This window comes from Salmo salar, chromosome 10, assembly GCF_965601325.2.
Source record: "Salmo salar chromosome 10, fSalSal1, whole genome shotgun sequence".
NCBI lineage: Eukaryota > Metazoa > Chordata > Actinopteri > Salmoniformes > Salmonidae > Salmo > Salmo salar.
In genome coordinates, this window is record NC_138300.1 from 108,615,516 (window position 1) to 108,635,179 (window position 19,664).

The following is a 19,664-nucleotide window of genomic DNA, read 5'->3' on the forward strand; positions in this document are numbered from 1 at the left end:
GCGGTCCAACTCATCCCAAACCATCTCAATTGGGTTGAGGTCAGGTGATTGTAGAGGCCAGGTCATCTGATGCAGCACTCCATCACTCTCCTTCTTGTTCATGTTCAAATAGCCCTTATACAGCCTGGAGACGTGTTGGGTCATTGTCCTGTTGAAAACCAGATGGGATGGTGTATCGCTACAGAATGCTGTGGTAGACATGCTGGTTAAGTGTGCCTTGAATTCTAAATAAATCACAGACAGTGTCACCAGCAAAGCACCCCTAAACCATCACACCTCCTCCTCCAAGCTTCATGGTGGGAACCACACATACGGAGATCATCCATTCACCTACTCTGCGTCTCACAAACACACGGCGGTTGGAACCAAAAATCTCACATTTGGACTCATCAGACCAAAGGACAGATTTCCACCGGTCTAATGTCCATTGCTTCTGTTTCTTGGCCCAAGCAAGTCTCTTCTTCTTATTGATGTCCTTTAGTAGATGTTTCTTTTCAGCAATTCGACCATGAAGGCCTGATTCATGTAGTCTCCTCTGCAACAGATGATGTTGAGATGTGTCTGTTACTTATACTATGTGAAGCATTTATTTGGGCTGCAATTTCTGAGGCTGGTATCCCTAATGAACTTATCCTCTGCAGCAGAGGTAACTCTGGGTCTTCCTTTGTTGTGGCGGTCCTCATGAGAGACAGTTTCATCATAGTGCTTGATGTTTTTTGCAACTGGACATTTTCCAGATTGAATTACCTTCTTGTTGAGCTGTTCTTGCCATAATATGGACTTGGTCTTTTAACAAATAGGGCTATCTTCTGTATACCAGCCCTACCTTGTCACAACGCAACTGATTGGCTCAAATCAAATCAAATGTTATTTGTCACATACACATGGTTAGCAGATGTTAATGCGAGTGTAGCGAAATGCTTGTGCTTCTAGTTCCGATAGCGCCGTAATATCTAACAAGTAATCTAACAATACCCCAACAACTACCTAATACACACAAATCTAAAGTGGCGAATGAGAATATGTACATGTAAGTATATGGATGAGCGATGGCCGAGCGGCATAGTCAAGGTGCTATAGATGGTGTAAAATACAGTATATACATGTGATATGAGTAATGTAAGATATGTAAACATTATTAAAGTGGCATTATTTAGAGTGACATTGTATAAAGTGACTAGTGATCCATTTATTAAAGTGGCCAGTGATTGGGTCTCAATGTTGGCAGCAGCCTCTCCGAGTTAGTGATTGCTGTTTAGCAGTCTAATGGTCTTGAGATAAAAACTGTTTTTCAGTCTCTCAGTCCCAGCTTTGATGCACCTGTACTGACCTCGCCTTCTGGATGGTAGCGGTGTGAACAGGCAGTGGTTCGGGTGGTTGATGTCCTTGATGATCTTTTTGGCCTTCCTGTGACATCGGGTGCTGTAGGTGTCATGAAGGGCAGGTAGTTTTCCCCCAGTGATGCGTTGCGCAGACCGCACCACCCTCTGGAGAGCCTTGCGGTTGAGGGTGGTGCAGTTGCTGTATCAGGCTGTGATACAGCCCAACAGGATGCTCTAGATTGTGGATCTGTAAAAGTTTGGCAGGGTTTTGGGTGACAAGCCAAATTTCTTCAGCCTCCTGAGGTTGAAGAGGTGCTGTTGCGCCTTCTTCACCACACTGTCTGTGTGGGTGGACCATTTCAGTTTGTCTGTGATGTGTATGCCGAGGAACTTAAAACGTTCCACCTTCTCCACTGCTGTCCCTTCGATGTGGATGGGGGGGTGCTCCCTCTTCTGTTTTCTGAAGTCCACGGTCATCTCCTTTGGTTTGTTGACGTTGAGTGAGAGTTTGTTTTTCTGACACCACACTCTGAGTGCCCTCACTTCATCCCTGTAAGGCTGTCTCATTGTTGTTGGTAATCAAGCCCACTACTGTTGTGTCGTCTGCAAACTTGATGATTGAGTTGGAGGTGAGCATGGCCACGCAGTCATGGGTGAACAGGGAGTACAGGAGAGGGCTGAGCACGCACCCTTGTGGGGCGCCAGTGTTGAGGGTCAGCGAAGTGGAGATGTTGTTTCCTACCTTCCCCACCTGGGGGTGCCATTAGAAAGTCCAGGACCCAATTGCACAAGGAAAGGTTGAGACAGAGGACCTCCAGCTCGATGATGAGCTTCGAGGGTACTATGGTGTTGAATGCTGAACAGCATTCTTACATAGGTATTCCTTTTGTCCAGATGGGATAGGGCAGTGTGCAGTGTGATGACGATTGCGTCGTCTGTGGACCTGTTGGGGCGGTATGCAAATTGAAGTGGATCTAGGCTGACTGGTAAGGTGGAGGTGATATGATCCTTGACTAGTCTCTCAAAGCACTTCATGATGACAGAAGTGAGTGCTACAGGGCGGTAGTCATTTAGTTCAGTTATCTTTGCCTTCTTGGGTACAGGAGCAATGGTAGCCATCTTGAAGCATGTGGGGACAACAGACTGGGATAGGGAGCATTTGAATATGTCCATAAACACAGCAGCCAGCTGGTCTGCGCATGCTCTGAGGATGTGGCTAGGGATGCCGTCTGGGCCAGCAGCCTTGCGAGGGTTAACACATTTAAATGTTTTACTCTCATCAGCCACAGAGAAAGAGAGGGTGGGGGCACAGTCCTTATTAGCGGGCTGCAACAGTGCCTCTCTATTATCCTCAATGCGGGCAAAGAAGGTGTTTAGTTTGTCTGGAAGCGTCACGTCGGTGTCCATGACGTGGCTGGTTTTCTTTTTGTAGTCTGTGATTTCCTGTAGACCCTGCCACATACGTCTCGTGTCTGAGCCGTTGAATGGTGACTCCACCTTGTCCCTGTACTGGCGTTTCGCTTGTTTGATTGCCTTGCAGAGGGAATAACTACACTGTTTATATTCAGTCATATTCCCAGACCTCTTTCCATAGTTAAATGCGGTGGATCGCGCTTTCAGTTTTGCGCGAATGCCGCCATCCATCCACAGTTTCTGGTTAGGATAGGTTTTAATAGTCACAGTGGGTACAACATCTCTAATGCACTTCTTTATGAACGCACTCATCGAGTCAGCGTATAGGTCGATGTTGTTCTCTGAGGCTGACCGGAACATATTCCAGTCTGCGTGATCAAAACGACCTTGAAGCATGGCTTCCGATTGGTTAAACCAGCGTTGAATGGTTCTCGTCACTGGTACATCCTGTTTGAGTTTCTGTCTATAACGCGGTAGGAAATCTGCTTTGTTAAAGTCCCCAGCTACAATAAATGCAGCCTCAGGATATATGGTTTCCACTTTGCATATAGTCCAGTGAAGTTCCTTGATGGCCGTCTTGGAGTCTGCTTGAGGGGGAATGTACACAGCTGTGACTATAATTGACGAGAATTCTCTTGGTAGGTAAAATGGCCAGCATTTGATTATAAGGAATTCTAGGTCGAGTGAGCAGAAGAACTTGAGTTCCTGTATGTTGTTATGATTTCACCATGAGTCGATAATCATGAAGCATAGACCCCCATGTAACGTCTTGTCTGTAGTGTGGCGGAAAGAAGCGCAGGAAGCAGCGAACACTGTGTGGTAATTTTAATGGAACCACCAGTACAAAAATAAAAGGTCTCCCAACAACAGGGAAAAATACAATAGACAAGCACAGTCGAACAAACGCAGTCGACACACAGAAAAACAATCCCGCACAATAGGGTGCGGGCCAGCTGAACTAAATAGCCCTCTTAATTGCCTAACTCAGGGCAGGTGAGAAAACATAAAAAAAGGGAAAAACAAAAAGGGAATCGGTGGTAGCTAATAGGCCGGTGACGACGACCGCCGAGCGCCACCCGAGCAGGAGGGGGCGCCGCCGTCGGTAGGAATCGTGACAGTACCCCCCTCCTGACGCGCGGCCCCTGCAGCGCGCCGACACGGAGGACGAGGCGCAGGGCGATCCGGACGGAGGCGGTGGAACTCCTTCAACATGGATGGGTCCAAGACGTCCTCCGCCGGCACCCAGCACCTCTCCTCCGGACCGTACCCCTCCCAGTCCACAAGGTACTGCAGGCCCCCCGCCCGGCGTCTCGAGTCCAGAATGGCCCTTACGCTGTACGCCGGGGACCCCCCGATGTCCAAGGGGGGTGGAGGGACCTCCGGCACCTCATCTTCTTGTAGGGGACCAGCCACCACCGGCCTGAGGAGAGACACATGAAACGAGGGGTTAATACGGTAATAGGAAGGGAGTTGCAACCGATAACACACCTCGTTTATCCTCCTCATGACTTTGAAGGGCCCCACACACTGCGGCCCCAGCTTCCGGCAGGGCACGCGGAGAGACAGGTTCCGGGTCGAGAGCCAGACCCTGTCACCCGGTGCGAACACCGGCGCCTCACTGCGGTGGCGGTCAGCACTCCTTTTCTGCCTAGCACTGGCCTCCTTCAGTGAGTCCTGTACTGCTTTCCAGGTCTCCTTGGAGTGCTGAACCCAGTCCTCCACCGCAGGAGCCTTGGTCTGGCTCTGGTGCCATGGGGCCAGGACCGGCTGGTACCCTAGCACACACTGGAAGGGTGACATGTTAGTAGAGGAGTGGCGAAGTGAGTTCTGGGCTAACTCTGCCCAAGGAATATACCTCGCCCACTCCCCTGGCCGGTCCCGGCAATACGACCTCAGGAACCTGCCCACCTCCTGGTTCACCCTCTCCGCCTGCCCATTGCTCTCGGGGTGATAACCGGAGGTTAAACTGACCGAGACCCCCAGCCGCTCCATAAACGCCTTCCAGACCCTGGATGTGAACTGGGAACCCCGATCAGAGACAATATCCTCCGGCACCCCGTAGTGCCGGAAGACGTGGGTAAATAGGGCCTCCGCAGTCTGCAGGGCCGTAGGGAGACCGGGCAAGGGGAGGAGACGGCAGGACATAGAAAACCGATCCACAACCACCAGAATCGCAGTGTTCCCCTGAGAGGGGGGAAGATCTGTCAGGAAGTCGATAGACAGGTGCGACCATGGCCGTTGCGGAATAGGGAGGGGCTGTAACTTCCCTCTCGGTAAATGCCTAGGAGCCTTACTCTGGGCACACACCGAACAGGAAGAGACATATGACCTCACGTCCTTAGCCAAGGTGGGCCACCAATACTTCCCCCTTAGACTCCGCACTGTCCTCTCTACACCAGGATGACCCGCCGCAGGTAGCGTGTGCGCCCACCGAATCAACCGATCGCGAACATCGAGCGGCACATACATGCGCCCCACGGGCACCTGCGCAGGCGCAGGATCCAACACCAGTGCCCGCTCGATGTCCGCGTCCACCTCCCACACCACTGGTGCCACCAGCCTAGACGCTGGAATGATGGGAGTTGGATCGATGGGGCGGTCATCCGTGTCATACAGACGGGACAGCGCGTCGGCTTTAGTATTAAGGGAACCCGGTCTATATGAGATGGTAAACCTAAACCGGGCGAAGAACATGGCCCACCTTGCCTGACGTGGATTCAGTCTCCTCGCTGCCCGGATGTACTCCAGGTTTCGGTGGTCGGTCTAGATGAGAAAGGGGTGCTTAGCCCCCTCAAGCCAGTGTCGCCACACCCTCAAGGCTTTGACTACCGCTAGCAACTCCCTGTCCCCCACATCGTAGTTACGCTCCGCCGAACTGAGCTTCCCTGAGAAGAAAGCGCAGGGGCGGAGTTTCGGTGGCGCACCCGAGCGCTGTGATAGCACGGCACCCACCCCAGCCTCGGATGCGTCCACCTCTACTACGAACGCTAAAGACGGGTCCGGGTGCGCCAACACGGGCGCGTCGGTGAACAGGGTCTTCAACTTCTTGAAGGCTCCGTCCGCCTCCGTCGACCATCTCAAACGCGCCGGCCCCCCCTTCAGCAGTGAGGTAATGGGAGCCGCTACCTGGCCAAACCCCCGGATAAACCTCCGGTAGTAGTTGGCAAAGCCCAAGAACCGCTGCACTTCCTTCACCGTGGTTGGAGTCGGCCAATTACGCACGGCCTTAACGCGGTCACACTCCATCACCACCCCCGTGGTGGAAATGCGATAACCCAGAAAGGAGACGGCTCGTTTGAAAAACTCACACTTCTCAGCCTTAACGTATAGGTCATGCTCCAGCAGTCTACCAAGCACCTTGCGCACCAGGGACACATGCGCGGAGCGGGTGGCGGAATATATCAGAATGTCATCGATATAGACAATCACGCCCTGCCCGTGCAGGTCCCTGAGAATCTCGTCAACAAAGGATTGAAAGACGGCTGGAGCATTTTTCAACCCATACGGCATGACGAGGTACTCATAATGGCCTGATGTGGTACTAAAGGCGGTTTTCCACTCATCTCCCTTCTTGATACGCACCAGGTTATACGTGCTCCTGAGATCCAATTTTGTGAAGAACTGTGCTCCGTGAAATGATTCCACCGCCGTAGCGATAAGAGGTAGTGGGTAACTAAACCCCACCGTGATCGCGTTTAGACCTCTATAATCAATGCACGGACGCAGACCTCCCTCCTTTTTCTTCACAAAAAAGAAACTCGAGGAAGCGGGTGAGATGGAGGGCCGAATGTACCCGTCCCAAGGATTCCGTGACGTATGTCTCCATAGCCGCCGTCTCCTCTTGTGACAAGGGGTACACGTGACTCCTGGGAAGCGCAGCGTTAACCTGGAGATCTATCGCACAATCCCCTTGTCGATGAGGTGGTAATTTAGTCGCTCTCTTTTTACAAAAAGCGATCGCCAAATCGGCGTATTCAGGGGGAATGCGCACGGTGGACACCTGGTCTGGACTCTCCACCGACGTGGCACCTATGGAAACTCCTAGACACCTCCCTGAACACTCCTCCGACCACCCCTGGAGAACCCCCTGTTTCCATGAAATGAGGGGATTGTGACCAGCCAGCCAGGGGACCCCCAGCACCACTGGAAACGCAGGTGAATCAATAAGGAAAAAGTTAATGCTTTCCTTATGATTCCCCAGCGTTACCATGTCCAGCGGCACCGTAGACTCCCTGACTAGCCCTGACCCTAATGGTCGGCTATCTAAGGAGTGCACGGGGAAGGGGGAATCTATCGGCACCCGTGGAATGCCCAGCTTAATGGCAAGTCCACGGTCCATAAAGTTCCCAGCTGCGCCTGAATCGACTAGCGCCCTATGCTGGGAAGAGGGAAAAAATTTAGAAAATGAAACAGGCAAAAACACATGACCAACAGGGGGTTCTGGGCGAATCTGGTGCTGACTCACCTGAGGTGACCGAGAAGTGTTCTGCCTGCCTTCTCGACTCCCAGACTGGCTCCTCCAGCACCGGTCGGCCGTGTGTCCTCTCCGACCACAGCTGGTGCAGGAGGAGCCACCTCCTCCGGTGCCCCTTGGCACGGCCCCCCCTACCTCAATAGGGGTAGGGGCGGGGGTGCACGGGGGTGGAACGGGCAGGACCCTCTCCGAACACCCGCGGGCAGCCAGCAAATTGTCCAACCGTATGGACATGTCAATGAGTTCGTCCAGGGATAGATTGGTGTCCCTACAGGCCAGCTCCCTGCGGACGTCCGCCCGGAGACTACACCGGTAGTGGTCTATGAGGGCCCTGTCATTCCACCCCGCTCCAGCAGCCAAGGTCCTAAACTCCAGCGCGAAGTCTTGAGCGCTCCTCGTCTCCTGTAGGAGCAGGTCTGACGGTGGCCAGGTACAACTCTAGCTGGAGAAGAAACCCCTTGCACCCAGCCGCCGTCCCATCGTACTCCCTCGGGAGTGCCAGGCGAAGCGCGCCAGAGCCAGACGTCGTAGGAGGAGGAGATGGTTGTATCGGGGGGGGTGTAGGTGGAGAGAGGATACCACTCCTCTCCCATCGGTCCATCCTCTCCATCATCTGGTCCATGGCGGATCCGATGCGATGCAGGACCGATGTATTGTGCTGGACACGTTCCTCCATTGAGGGTAGTGGAGTGCCCGCTGCTCCCGCTGATTCCATGCTCCTTCTGGTGGTGCGGGATTCTGTAACGTCTTGTCTGTAGTGTGGCGGAAAGAAGCGCAGGAAGCAGCGAACACTGTGTGGTAATTTTAATGGAACCACCAGTACAAAAATAAAAGGTCTCCCAACAACAGGGAAAAATACAATAGACAAGCACAGTCGAACAAACGCAGTCGACACACAGAAAAACAATCCCGCACAATAGGGTGCGGGCCAGCTGAACTAAATAGCCCTCTTAATTGCCTAACTCAGGGCAGGTGAGAAAACATAAAAAAAGGGAAAAACAAAAAGGGAATCGGTGGTAGCTAATAGGCCGGTGACGACGACCGCCGAGCGCCACCCGAGCAGGAGGGGGCGCCGCCGTCGGTAGGAATCGTGACAGTACCCCCCTCCTGACGCGCGGCCCCTGCAGCGCGCCGACACGGAGGACGAGGCGCAGGGCGATCCGGACGGAGGCGGTGGAACTCCTTCAACATGGATGGGTCCAAGACGTCCTCCGCCGGCACCCAGCACCTCTCCTCCGGACCGTACCCCTCCCAGTCCACAAGGTACTGCAGGCCCCCCGCCCGGCGTCTCGAGTCCAGAATGGCCCTTACGCTGTACGCCGGGGACCCCCCGATGTCCAAGGGGGGTGGAGGGACCTCCGGCACCTCATCTTCTTGTAGGGGACCAGCCACCACCGGCCTGAGGAGAGACACATGAAACGAGGGGTTAATACGGTAATAGGAAGGGAGTTGCAACCGATAACACACCTCGTTTATCCTCCTCATGACTTTGAAGGGCCCCACACACTGCGGCCCCAGCTTCCGGCAGGGCACGCGGAGAGACAGGTTCCGGGTCGAGAGCCAGACCCTGTCACCCGGTGCGAACACCGGCGCCTCACTGCGGTGGCGGTCAGCACTCCTTTTCTGCCTAGCACTGGCCTCCTTCAGTGAGTCCTGTACTGCTTTCCAGGTCTCCTTGGAGTGCTGAACCCAGTCCTCCACCGCAGGAGCCTTGGTCTGGCTCTGGTGCCATGGGGCCAGGACCGGCTGGTACCCTAGCACACACTGGAAGGGTGACATGTTAGTAGAGGAGTGGCGAAGTGAGTTCTGGGCTAACTCTGCCCAAGGAATATACCTCGCCCACTCCCCTGGCCGGTCCCGGCAATACGACCTCAGGAACCTGCCCACCTCCTGGTTCACCCTCTCCGCCTGCCCATTGCTCTCGGGGTGATAACCGGAGGTTAAACTGACCGAGACCCCCAGCCGCTCCATAAACGCCTTCCAGACCCTGGATGTGAACTGGGAACCCCGATCAGAGACAATATCCTCCGGCACCCCGTAGTGCCGGAAGACGTGGGTAAATAGGGCCTCCGCAGTCTGCAGGGCCGTAGGGAGACCGGGCAAGGGGAGGAGACGGCAGGACATAGAAAACCGATCCACAACCACCAGAATCGCAGTGTTCCCCTGAGAGGGGGGAAGATCTGTCAGGAAGTCGATAGACAGGTGCGACCATGGCCGTTGCGGAATAGGGAGGGGCTGTAACTTCCCTCTCGGTAAATGCCTAGGAGCCTTACTCTGGGCACACACCGAACAGGAAGAGACATATGACCTCACGTCCTTAGCCAAGGTGGGCCACCAATACTTCCCCCTTAGACTCCGCACTGTCCTCTCTACACCAGGATGACCCGCCGCAGGTAGCGTGTGCGCCCACCGAATCAACCGATCGCGAACATCGAGCGGCACATACATGCGCCCCACGGGCACCTGCGCAGGCGCAGGATCCAACACCAGTGCCCGCTCGATGTCCGCGTCCACCTCCCACACCACTGGTGCCACCAGCCTAGACGCTGGAATGATGGGAGTTGGATCGATGGGGCGGTCATCCGTGTCATACAGACGGGACAGCGCGTCGGCTTTAGTATTAAGGGAACCCGGTCTATATGAGATGGTAAACCTAAACCGGGCGAAGAACATGGCCCACCTTGCCTGACGTGGATTCAGTCTCCTCGCTGCCCGGATGTACTCCAGGTTTCGGTGGTCGGTCTAGATGAGAAAGGGGTGCTTAGCCCCCTCAAGCCAGTGTCGCCACACCCTCAAGGCTTTGACTACCGCTAGCAACTCCCTGTCCCCCACATCGTAGTTACGCTCCGCCGAACTGAGCTTCCCTGAGAAGAAAGCGCAGGGGCGGAGTTTCGGTGGCGCACCCGAGCGCTGTGATAGCACGGCACCCACCCCAGCCTCGGATGCGTCCACCTCTACTACGAACGCTAAAGACGGGTCCGGGTGCGCCAACACGGGCGCGTCGGTGAACAGGGTCTTCAACTTCTTGAAGGCTCCGTCCGCCTCCGTCGACCATCTCAAACGCGCCGGCCCCCCCTTCAGCAGTGAGGTAATGGGAGCCGCTACCTGGCCAAACCCCCGGATAAACCTCCGGTAGTAGTTGGCAAAGCCCAAGAACCGCTGCACTTCCTTCACCGTGGTTGGAGTCGGCCAATTACGCACGGCCTTAACGCGGTCACACTCCATCACCACCCCCGTGGTGGAAATGCGATAACCCAGAAAGGAGACGGCTCGTTTGAAAAACTCACACTTCTCAGCCTTAACGTATAGGTCATGCTCCAGCAGTCTACCAAGCACCTTGCGCACCAGGGACACATGCGCGGAGCGGGTGGCGGAATATATCAGAATGTCATCGATATAGACAATCACGCCCTGCCCGTGCAGGTCCCTGAGAATCTCGTCAACAAAGGATTGAAAGACGGCTGGAGCATTTTTCAACCCATACGGCATGACGAGGTACTCATAATGGCCTGATGTGGTACTAAAGGCGGTTTTCCACTCATCTCCCTTCTTGATACGCACCAGGTTATACGTGCTCCTGAGATCCAATTTTGTGAAGAACTGTGCTCCGTGAAATGATTCCACCGCCGTAGCGATAAGAGGTAGTGGGTAACTAAACCCCACCGTGATCGCGTTTAGACCTCTATAATCAATGCACGGACGCAGACCTCCCTCCTTTTTCTTCACAAAAAAGAAACTCGAGGAAGCGGGTGAGATGGAGGGCCGAATGTACCCGTCCCAAGGATTCCGTGACGTATGTCTCCATAGCCGCCGTCTCCTCTTGTGACAAGGGGTACACGTGACTCCTGGGAAGCGCAGCGTTAACCTGGAGATCTATCGCACAATCCCCTTGTCGATGAGGTGGTAATTTAGTCGCTCTCTTTTTACAAAAAGCGATCGCCAAATCGGCGTATTCAGGGGGAATGCGCACGGTGGACACCTGGTCTGGACTCTCCACCGACGTGGCACCTATGGAAACTCCTAGACACCTCCCTGAACACTCCTCCGACCACCCCTGGAGAACCCCCTGTTTCCATGAAATGAGGGGATTGTGACCAGCCAGCCAGGGGACCCCCAGCACCACTGGAAACGCAGGTGAATCAATAAGGAAAAAGTTAATGCTTTCCTTATGATTCCCCAGCGTTACCATGTCCAGCGGCACCGTAGACTCCCTGACTAGCCCTGACCCTAATGGTCGGCTATCTAAGGAGTGCACGGGGAAGGGGGAATCTATCGGCACCCGTGGAATGCCCAGCTTAATGGCAAGTCCACGGTCCATAAAGTTCCCAGCTGCGCCTGAATCGACTAGCGCCCTATGCTGGGAAGAGGGAAAAAATTTAGAAAATGAAACAGGCAAAAACACATGACCAACAGGGGGTTCTGGGCGAATCTGGTGCTGACTCACCTGAGGTGACCGAGAAGTGTTCTGCCTGCCTTCTCGACTCCCAGACTGGCTCCTCCAGCACCGGTCGGCCGTGTGTCCTCTCCGACCACAGCTGGTGCAGGAGGAGCCACCTCCTCCGGTGCCCCTTGGCACGGCCCCCCCTACCTCAATAGGGGTAGGGGCGGGGGTGCACGGGGGTGGAACGGGCAGGACCCTCTCCGAACACCCGCGGGCAGCCAGCAAATTGTCCAACCGTATGGACATGTCAATGAGTTCGTCCAGGGATAGATTGGTGTCCCTACAGGCCAGCTCCCTGCGGACGTCCGCCCGGAGACTACACCGGTAGTGGTCTATGAGGGCCCTGTCATTCCACCCCGCTCCAGCAGCCAAGGTCCTAAACTCCAGCGCGAAGTCTTGAGCGCTCCTCGTCTCCTGTAGGAGCAGGTCTGACGGTGGCCAGGTACAACTCTAGCTAGAGAAGAAACCCCTTGCACCCAGCCGCCGTCCCATCGTACTCCCTCGGGAGTGCCAGGCGAAGCGCGCCAGAGCCAGACGTCGTAGGAGGAGGAGATGGTTGTATCGGGGGGGGTGTAGGTGGAGAGAGGATACCACTCCTCTCCCATCGGTCCATCCTCTCCATCATCTGGTCCATGGCGGATCCGATGCGATGCAGGACCGATGTATTGTGCTGGACACGTTCCTCCATTGAGGGTAGTGGAGTGCCCGCTGCTCCCGCTGATTCCATGCTCCTTCTGGTGGTGCGGGATTCTGTAACGTCTTGTCTGTAGTGTGGCGGAAAGAAGCGCAGGAAGCAGCGAACACTGTGTGGTAATTTTAATGGAACCACCAGTACAAAAATAAAAGGTCTCCCAACAACAGGGAAAAATACAATAGACAAGCACAGTCGAACAAACGCAGTCGACACACAGAAAAACAATCCCGCACAATAGGGTGCGGGCCAGCTGAACTAAATAGCCCTCTTAATTGCCTAACTCAGGGCAGGTGAGAAAACATAAAAAAAGGGAAAAACAAAAAGGGAATCGGTGGTAGCTAATAGGCCGGTGACGACGACCGCCGAGCGCCACCCGAGCAGGAGGGGGCGCCACCGTCGGTAGGAATCGTGACACCCCACCCTTTCTCTTTTCAGAGAAGTGTTTAGCTCTGTCGGCGCGATGCATGGAGAAGCCTGGTGGCTGAACCGATTCCGACAACATATCCCAAGAGAGCCATGTTTCCGTGAAACAGAGAATGTTACAATCTCTGATGTCTCTCTGGAAGGCAACCCTTGCTCGAATTTCACAAATTGACTTTTAACAAGGCACACCTGTTAATAGAAAGGCTCCAGGCTGTATAAGGGCTATTTGACCAAGAAGGAGAGTGATGGAGTGCTGCATCTAATGACCTGGCCTCTACAATCCCCCAACAATCACCCAATTGAGATGCAGCCAACAAGTGCTCAGCATATGTGGGAACTTCTTCAAGACTGTTGGAAAAGCATTCCTCATGAAGCTGGGTGTGTCCAAACTTTTGACTGGTACTGTATATTTATAATTTCCTCCTCTACCCTTTGAGGCATGTACTTCTCAGTACAGCTGAATGAATCATGTCACTCATGAGCTTTAAGGGTCACATGAAGAGACAATGTTTGTGTTTCTCTGCCCAGATGTTCCATCCATCAACCAATGGTTGCATGTCACATCATCGACTGTGTCATTGACAGACTGCTATAGCATATGATGTGGTTAGCTGATACGTAAAACACCTATCCAGGCATTGTAAGAGCTGGCAGGCATCAGCAAAGCCTGGGCAGGAGAAACGTGCCTGGATGAAAGAATGTCAGTTAGAAAGATAGAAGTGAGAGGCAAAGTGAACTTTATTGTAAAAAACAATTGCACTATCTGTTGTTTTTTTGTGAACATGCTTTTAAAGAGCTGTGGCCCTGGGCAGGTAGCGTAACCTTGCGTAACCTTGAAGTTTGTGATAGATATCAAATCGTTCTGAGAGATGGATTATTTTCTTCAGTATCTGCACACAGTGAACTGTAGTCTACGGTATAAATCAGAAATAGGATATCAGACTCCACTGGGTAGCAAAGTTTGATATTTCTTTATGGAATGTAATCAGAGAGGAGCCTCAGCCTCATCAAGTTATGTGTTCCTGCTTGAAGCGGAAGCTTGTCCTCAGGGTCTGTAATGATGGTAACGGTGAACTGGATACTCACAGGCTTCAATCTAATTACACTGCTGCAGTTTAGAGCCTGGAGGCATTCTATTATGTTAGCAGTGCGCTCACAGAACCTAAAACACTTGGATGCCTTACACTAAAAACTCTCAGAGCAATATCCGCAACTCTACCATAATACATCACTTTCTTCTTCCAAGTTTTTTAACCATCTCAATGTAATATTTGGCCTTTACTTTTTCTGTAGGCCTATGTGACTTTCATTAAAGCTGCATTTGAACAATAAAGGCTGTAATGACTTTATGTGCATAAAACATTATCTCTACTTGACTCATTTCCATATCATGTGTAAGGATATATCATGGGATAAATGCCCTAACTGTATGTCACTCTCTGGATAAGAGCGTCTGCTAATGACTAAAATGAAAAAAAAATCTAGCACAATGACCACTCAAAACCCGGCCACAAGGCTTAAAAAATAGCAACAAGAGTTGGCACATGAGGGAGAAGTATGTAGCCATCTCGTGCTGTCAGTTTGTTTATCTCACATCAATTGCCATGCCCCCAGTTGTCCGGGAAAAAATGGCTACTTTGAAAACGATGTCTTGGTTGAATATGTATTGGTCGCGGATTGCGGGTTTTTGGGCTACTTCTAAATTGGACCAAGCCGCCATGACATTTCTCTGAGAAAAGAAAATCGATTAATTTCACCTTTACCTGCTGCTGCTGACTATCAGGCAGTGGGGCAGGCTGTTACTGAGTGAACGAGCAAGTGGTGGGGAGGGCCGGAGGTGTGTGTGTTGAGAGAGCGCTGCAGGCAGCAGGGAGCTTAGTGAGTGAGAGGACAGCATCGCTGCTCTGCTCTCTATCACTCAGCTGTCAACACACACATGCACACACACACCCTTCCGCTCAGTACTCCCCCTCCCTCCCCACTAATCACTCTCTCACACAGCAACAGCCTGATTAACTTTCTGATAGTCAACAGCAGGTAATAGTACACAAATACAAATTGAAAGAGAAATGCCATGGCGGCCGCGGTGCAATTTAAAAGTTGGACAAAAACCCGTTATCCGCGACCAATAACTCTAATGAAACAGCAGGGAGCAGGCCTCGAACCCTCGACCTTCTTACCCGAAGTCCAGTGCGCTATCGACTGTGCCGCAAAAACATGCTCATGCGGCAGAGTCGATTTCCGCGCTTATAAACCCAGGGTCGTTACAATACATTTTCACCCACGACATTGTTTTCAAAGTAGACCAATTTTCGGAAAACTGAGGACATGGCAACGCTGATGTAAATAACCACACACTTTGGGCTTGAACGACATTGCCGCCGACAGTGCAGGCGATTTACCAATGACAGATTACGGTTTTGATCCTCTCGAACACGGCCATTATATTTGAGTAAAATACCTGTGTGAGTGTGTGCTACCATCTCGTGGTCAGGCATGTAAAATACTTGTCAAATCTGCACACTCATGTTTTATATTAGCCTGTATCAGTCGTCTGTAATATTCATATAGCTGCCAATTTAACACCGGCTCTGATTTTTTAAGTGCTTTTTAATATTTTCACTATTTGCTGTTGAAAATCTCAAATGTGCAGTTGAATTTCTAGAGGACGGAACTAGTTAATCAGGTACTGGGGACTGCATTTGTGATGCACCAGTACAATTTCGTGTGTTCTTCCTGCTTAGCTAGAGCTGTTGTTCATTGTGGGACACAACAACACCCTAAAAGGCACATCTGCTGGCTACTTCGGTCATGTTTCAGAATTCTTTAAGAAGATGAGTTAATGAAACTCGGAGTATTCAAAGGTTTGTCAAATATGTGATTGTTTTACGGGGCGTAGGACCTCTGCCTGTATCTGTAAGGCATTTGAGTTGTGAAGGACTTCGACACTTCCTTGCTCGAATTTGTTTTTTGGCCACTATCCCAAAAGCAATTGAGGTGAGTCATGTTATTATACATTACCAGATTTATACTAGTTTACCTAATCCAACGACGATCTTGTTTTGCTATGGCATAGCTGAGACAGAAACACCACTTTTTGTCTCAGCTGTATAGGTAGCATCAGCTAACATTTAGCTAGCTAGCCTAATTGTTGTACTTTCGTCTTATCACGCAGGTACGAGGTAAATACCAATGAACTCATCAACGAGGAGCTTGGCATCGCATACCCAATATGATGGGATTCCCAACATGGTTCCCAATATGCAAGATTGATTAAAAAAGAACCTGAAACACCAGTGAAACCAGCACAGCAGGCATAAAACACAAACAGTAAAGACTCAAGAAGATCTTGACCCAGAACAGTGTTTAAATTAGTTGTTGGCTAGAAGTCAAGATGTTATCTCTCTCTACCCTCACAGTACTGGTTCCTATAGTCTCCCTATTTGGACTTTTCTATTCTGCAACTGTGGATGATAATTTCCCTCAGGGATGTACAAGCACTAGCAGTGTGTGTTTCTACAGTCTTCTGTTACCAGTCACCATCCCAGTCTATGTGTTTTTCCATCTATGGAAGTGGATTGGAATCAAGCTATTCAGACACAATTAGTGTACGCTTTACATGAATAGTGTTTCAGTTGAATGATGTCACTAATAATAAAGGTTTTCAATTAGTGATGTGTACTGTGGTGATGGCGTTGCACATGAAGCTGCTATTGCTACCACAGCTAATGATCCACTAAATGATTATGTAAGAAGAAAATTACAATAAATTAAGAAACTTTATGTGATGAGTGACATGCAATTTCTTCCAGAAAATGTGCATTAATAAAAACATTTATTGAATGTGTTTTTAATTCAACTTGAAAAACATATAAACCTATAAAATGAACCTATTTTGGAAACCTGGGACAAAGAACACCACAAAGCAAATGTATCCTTGTGAATGACTATCACTAATAAAATTGTATTTTTTATTTTTTTTAACCTTTAGTTCTTGAGTGGAAGTTTGGGTTTGAACTTCACTTGTTACTTTTTTGTTTTCTTCCCACCACAGGCCTGTGTAAGTTTCATCAAGGGAGATTGTGGTCTTGGGGACTGTCCATCGCCCTTCATCTTAAAGAAAAAAGATTCATTCAGTCTCATCTGAACTGCCTTAACTTGACTCTTGCACCGCCAGAATGGGTCATTCTCCTCACTTGACGTTGTGTCTGACTTCTGGCCAAGTGGGAGGCTGGTTTCTTCTTCATTGGCCTTTCTTTGAGATGATGGGGGATGTATGCCCATCTCTGCCCTCATCCTGTTAGGGAAACTCAGGTCAGTAGGCTGCTCTGAGCACTCGGCAGCTCCACATGACTGGTGAAACCTGAGGAATGTGGAGATCTCTGAGGTAAAGAAGTTCTCTGTTTGAGTGGCTGTCTCATATGTTGACTTCCAGAGCAGTGGCTCCTCTTTTGGCTCTATGAGTGACTTGGTATGCCTGGCCAATTTTGTGGTGTTGGCTTCACCAGTGCCTCCACTGCTGGAGTGATCTGAAGATGTTAGTACTCTGAATCTCTTCTGAGTTATGAACAGGTCCTCACTGTTGGCATCTTCAGCAGTACTTTGAGAGTTGGTTTGTCCCTTTCCATACTCTGTCCCATTTTCTTGCCCCTCTCCCCACTGATAAGTCCCAGAAAAGTTGATCTCATTGTCACTCTTGGGGCTTTCCCAGGGAAAAGTGTCTTTGGTTGTTGAGGTGCAACACTTGACTACTTCTGGGTGTTTTGCTCGTATGTAATCAGGGAATAAATCAAATGCAACTTTCTTTTTTCTCTGGGCCTTCTTCTTGGGTACCTTCACTGAGTCACTAACCACTGGCACAGGTTCCTGTTTCTGAATGTAATGTTTTACAGCAAATTTTACAGTGGACTTTCCCCTAGACTTAATTGGCTTTATTGGAGAGTTTGGTGCACTGTTTCCCTTAAAAAGAAAATAGCTATCTTGTAATCCCAGGACTACTTTTCCCTTCTTTTTCTTCATCCTATTACCTTTGGCCTTTTTGGTTTTCTTTTTCTCTTCAATACCAGCCTCTTTCAACTCTGTCCTGTGGGTTTTGTCCTTTTTTAGACATTTGTCTTTCTTTGATTTTTTGATTTTTTTTCCTCTCTTGGGTGAATCCCAAAATGTGTCAGATTCTGTGTACTCCGTCTCTGCTCTTTCAGCCATCTCCATCTAGAAAAGAGAATGTGTGGAAATTATTATATATAATTATTCATAATCGGGCCTCTTGACATCAAAATAGAAATATGAAATAATTTACATTACATAGGCCTAATTTACACGTATGCAGTCTAGGGGCTGCCCCTCACAATGGATTTTTAAAATATGCTTTAAGGCTGTTTATCAAATGAGAATTCTCTCGGACTATAGCAATACTATAATTGATTGTCTTACCAGATATTCAAGACGCCTTCTGTTCCTCCAATGTTGGGGAACTGTTAACGTTACTTGTATCCTCTCTTGAAACCATGTAACCCAACAGCTGTATTAAACACATAGAAGAGCCTCATGCCGTACATCTTGATACATTGCACATCATCTCGACATGTAACATTTTGTATTAATGATGGAACTTGTTACAGTAGCCTGACTAGGCTAAATTTAGAAAATATCGGCGATTGCAGGCTGTGGTCTTCCAATACAAAGTAAGAAATATAAATGTCAACGACATTAAATTGAGCTAACTACAGGCCTTGGTCCTTAGCCTACCGACCGCAACAAAAAAAGGTTAGCATACACCAAATACTCTGGAATTATGTCAGATGTGGAACACTGAAATAACATTTTTAAAAATCTACATTGGTACCAAATAAAGTTTTAAGAAACGATATTAATCATATAGCGATGAATTACCTTCTCAAGTCATTCTCCGGCCCTGACACTTGACAGATTCCCGCCACCCACCTCTTCAACTTCAGAGAGAGCACATCTTTCTAGCGCGCATGCCCTTTCATTTGACAAGGCTACTGGCTGATCTCGTGACACACCTACTGTATGCGAATCTTGCCACCACTCACCTGCATCAACAAATAATGTTGGTCTACCAGGTAATTAACCTAAATGAGGATATTAAGATGCAAAAATAATATTGCCTAATGTAAAGTGTCAAACTGTTTAATTTTAAGGGGGTCTGTCTATAAATGTGTTTGGGACTGTTAGGACTACCATCAGCAATCTCAATTGGACCTTGCAAGATGTTGACATGGTATGAAGGTAAAGATAATATTCTTTGTCCAAAGATTAATATAGATCTCAATTCCAATTTCAGAATAAGTGAATACAACATCAAAATCCTAAATCACCAAAAAATGTACATGGTCAGTGTTTACTGTATAGGCAATCAACAGATTTTCCAGTTTTCCTTCACAGCGTTTTTCAGGGTGGTGAGTACAGAAGTAACCTTTTTACACCCATTCAGTCCTTTATGAGTCACCACCCATTGGGCACAGACGTCATTTCAAGGTACATTTGATGTACATTTGTCAACTAACTTGAATTCAAAGTGAAATCAACAAAACATTTCACTATATCATTGGATTTAGGTTAAAAAAAAATCCAATCAGTTTTCCACATTGATTCAACATCATCACATTGATTTATTGTTGTTGAAATGACGTGGAAACAACATTGATTCAACCAGTTTTTACAGTCTCAGATCAGGTGCAATAACATATACTTGAATTACAATATTTTGTTTTGCATCATAAATCTACTAATGTTTTATTAAACCATACATTTAAAATACATTTTATATTATAACACAACAAAGTACAGCAGACATTTAAGGTTCTTGAGTTTGCGTGACATTTTTGTTTAAAAGAAGATGCAAGAGATCTTTTGCAAGTTCAGTGGAGCAGA

The 19,664-nt window shown here is 49.6% G+C and overlaps 1 protein-coding gene and 1 non-coding gene across 2 annotated transcripts; one reads left to right on the forward strand and one right to left on the reverse strand.

Moving 5' to 3' along the window:
• The first annotated feature begins 15,564 nt into the window (after positions 1-15,564).
• zgc:162634 (phosphatidylinositol glycan anchor biosynthesis class Y) lies at positions 15,565-16,749 on the forward strand. Its single transcript, NM_001141193.2, is given in 2 exon segments — positions 15,565-15,764; positions 15,943-16,749. A coding segment is annotated over 1 exon segment (213 nt). The 5' UTR covers positions 15,565-15,764; positions 15,943-16,161; the 3' UTR covers positions 16,375-16,749.
• LOC106561453 (uncharacterized) lies at positions 16,287-18,748 on the reverse strand. The gene is made up of 3 exons (XR_014379130.1): positions 18,660-18,748; positions 18,201-18,288; positions 16,287-17,978 (listed from the first exon to the last, which is right to left on the reverse strand). It is a non-coding gene; the product is annotated as an uncharacterized LOC106561453 (transcript).
• Positions 18,749-19,664: the final 916 nt, after the last annotated feature.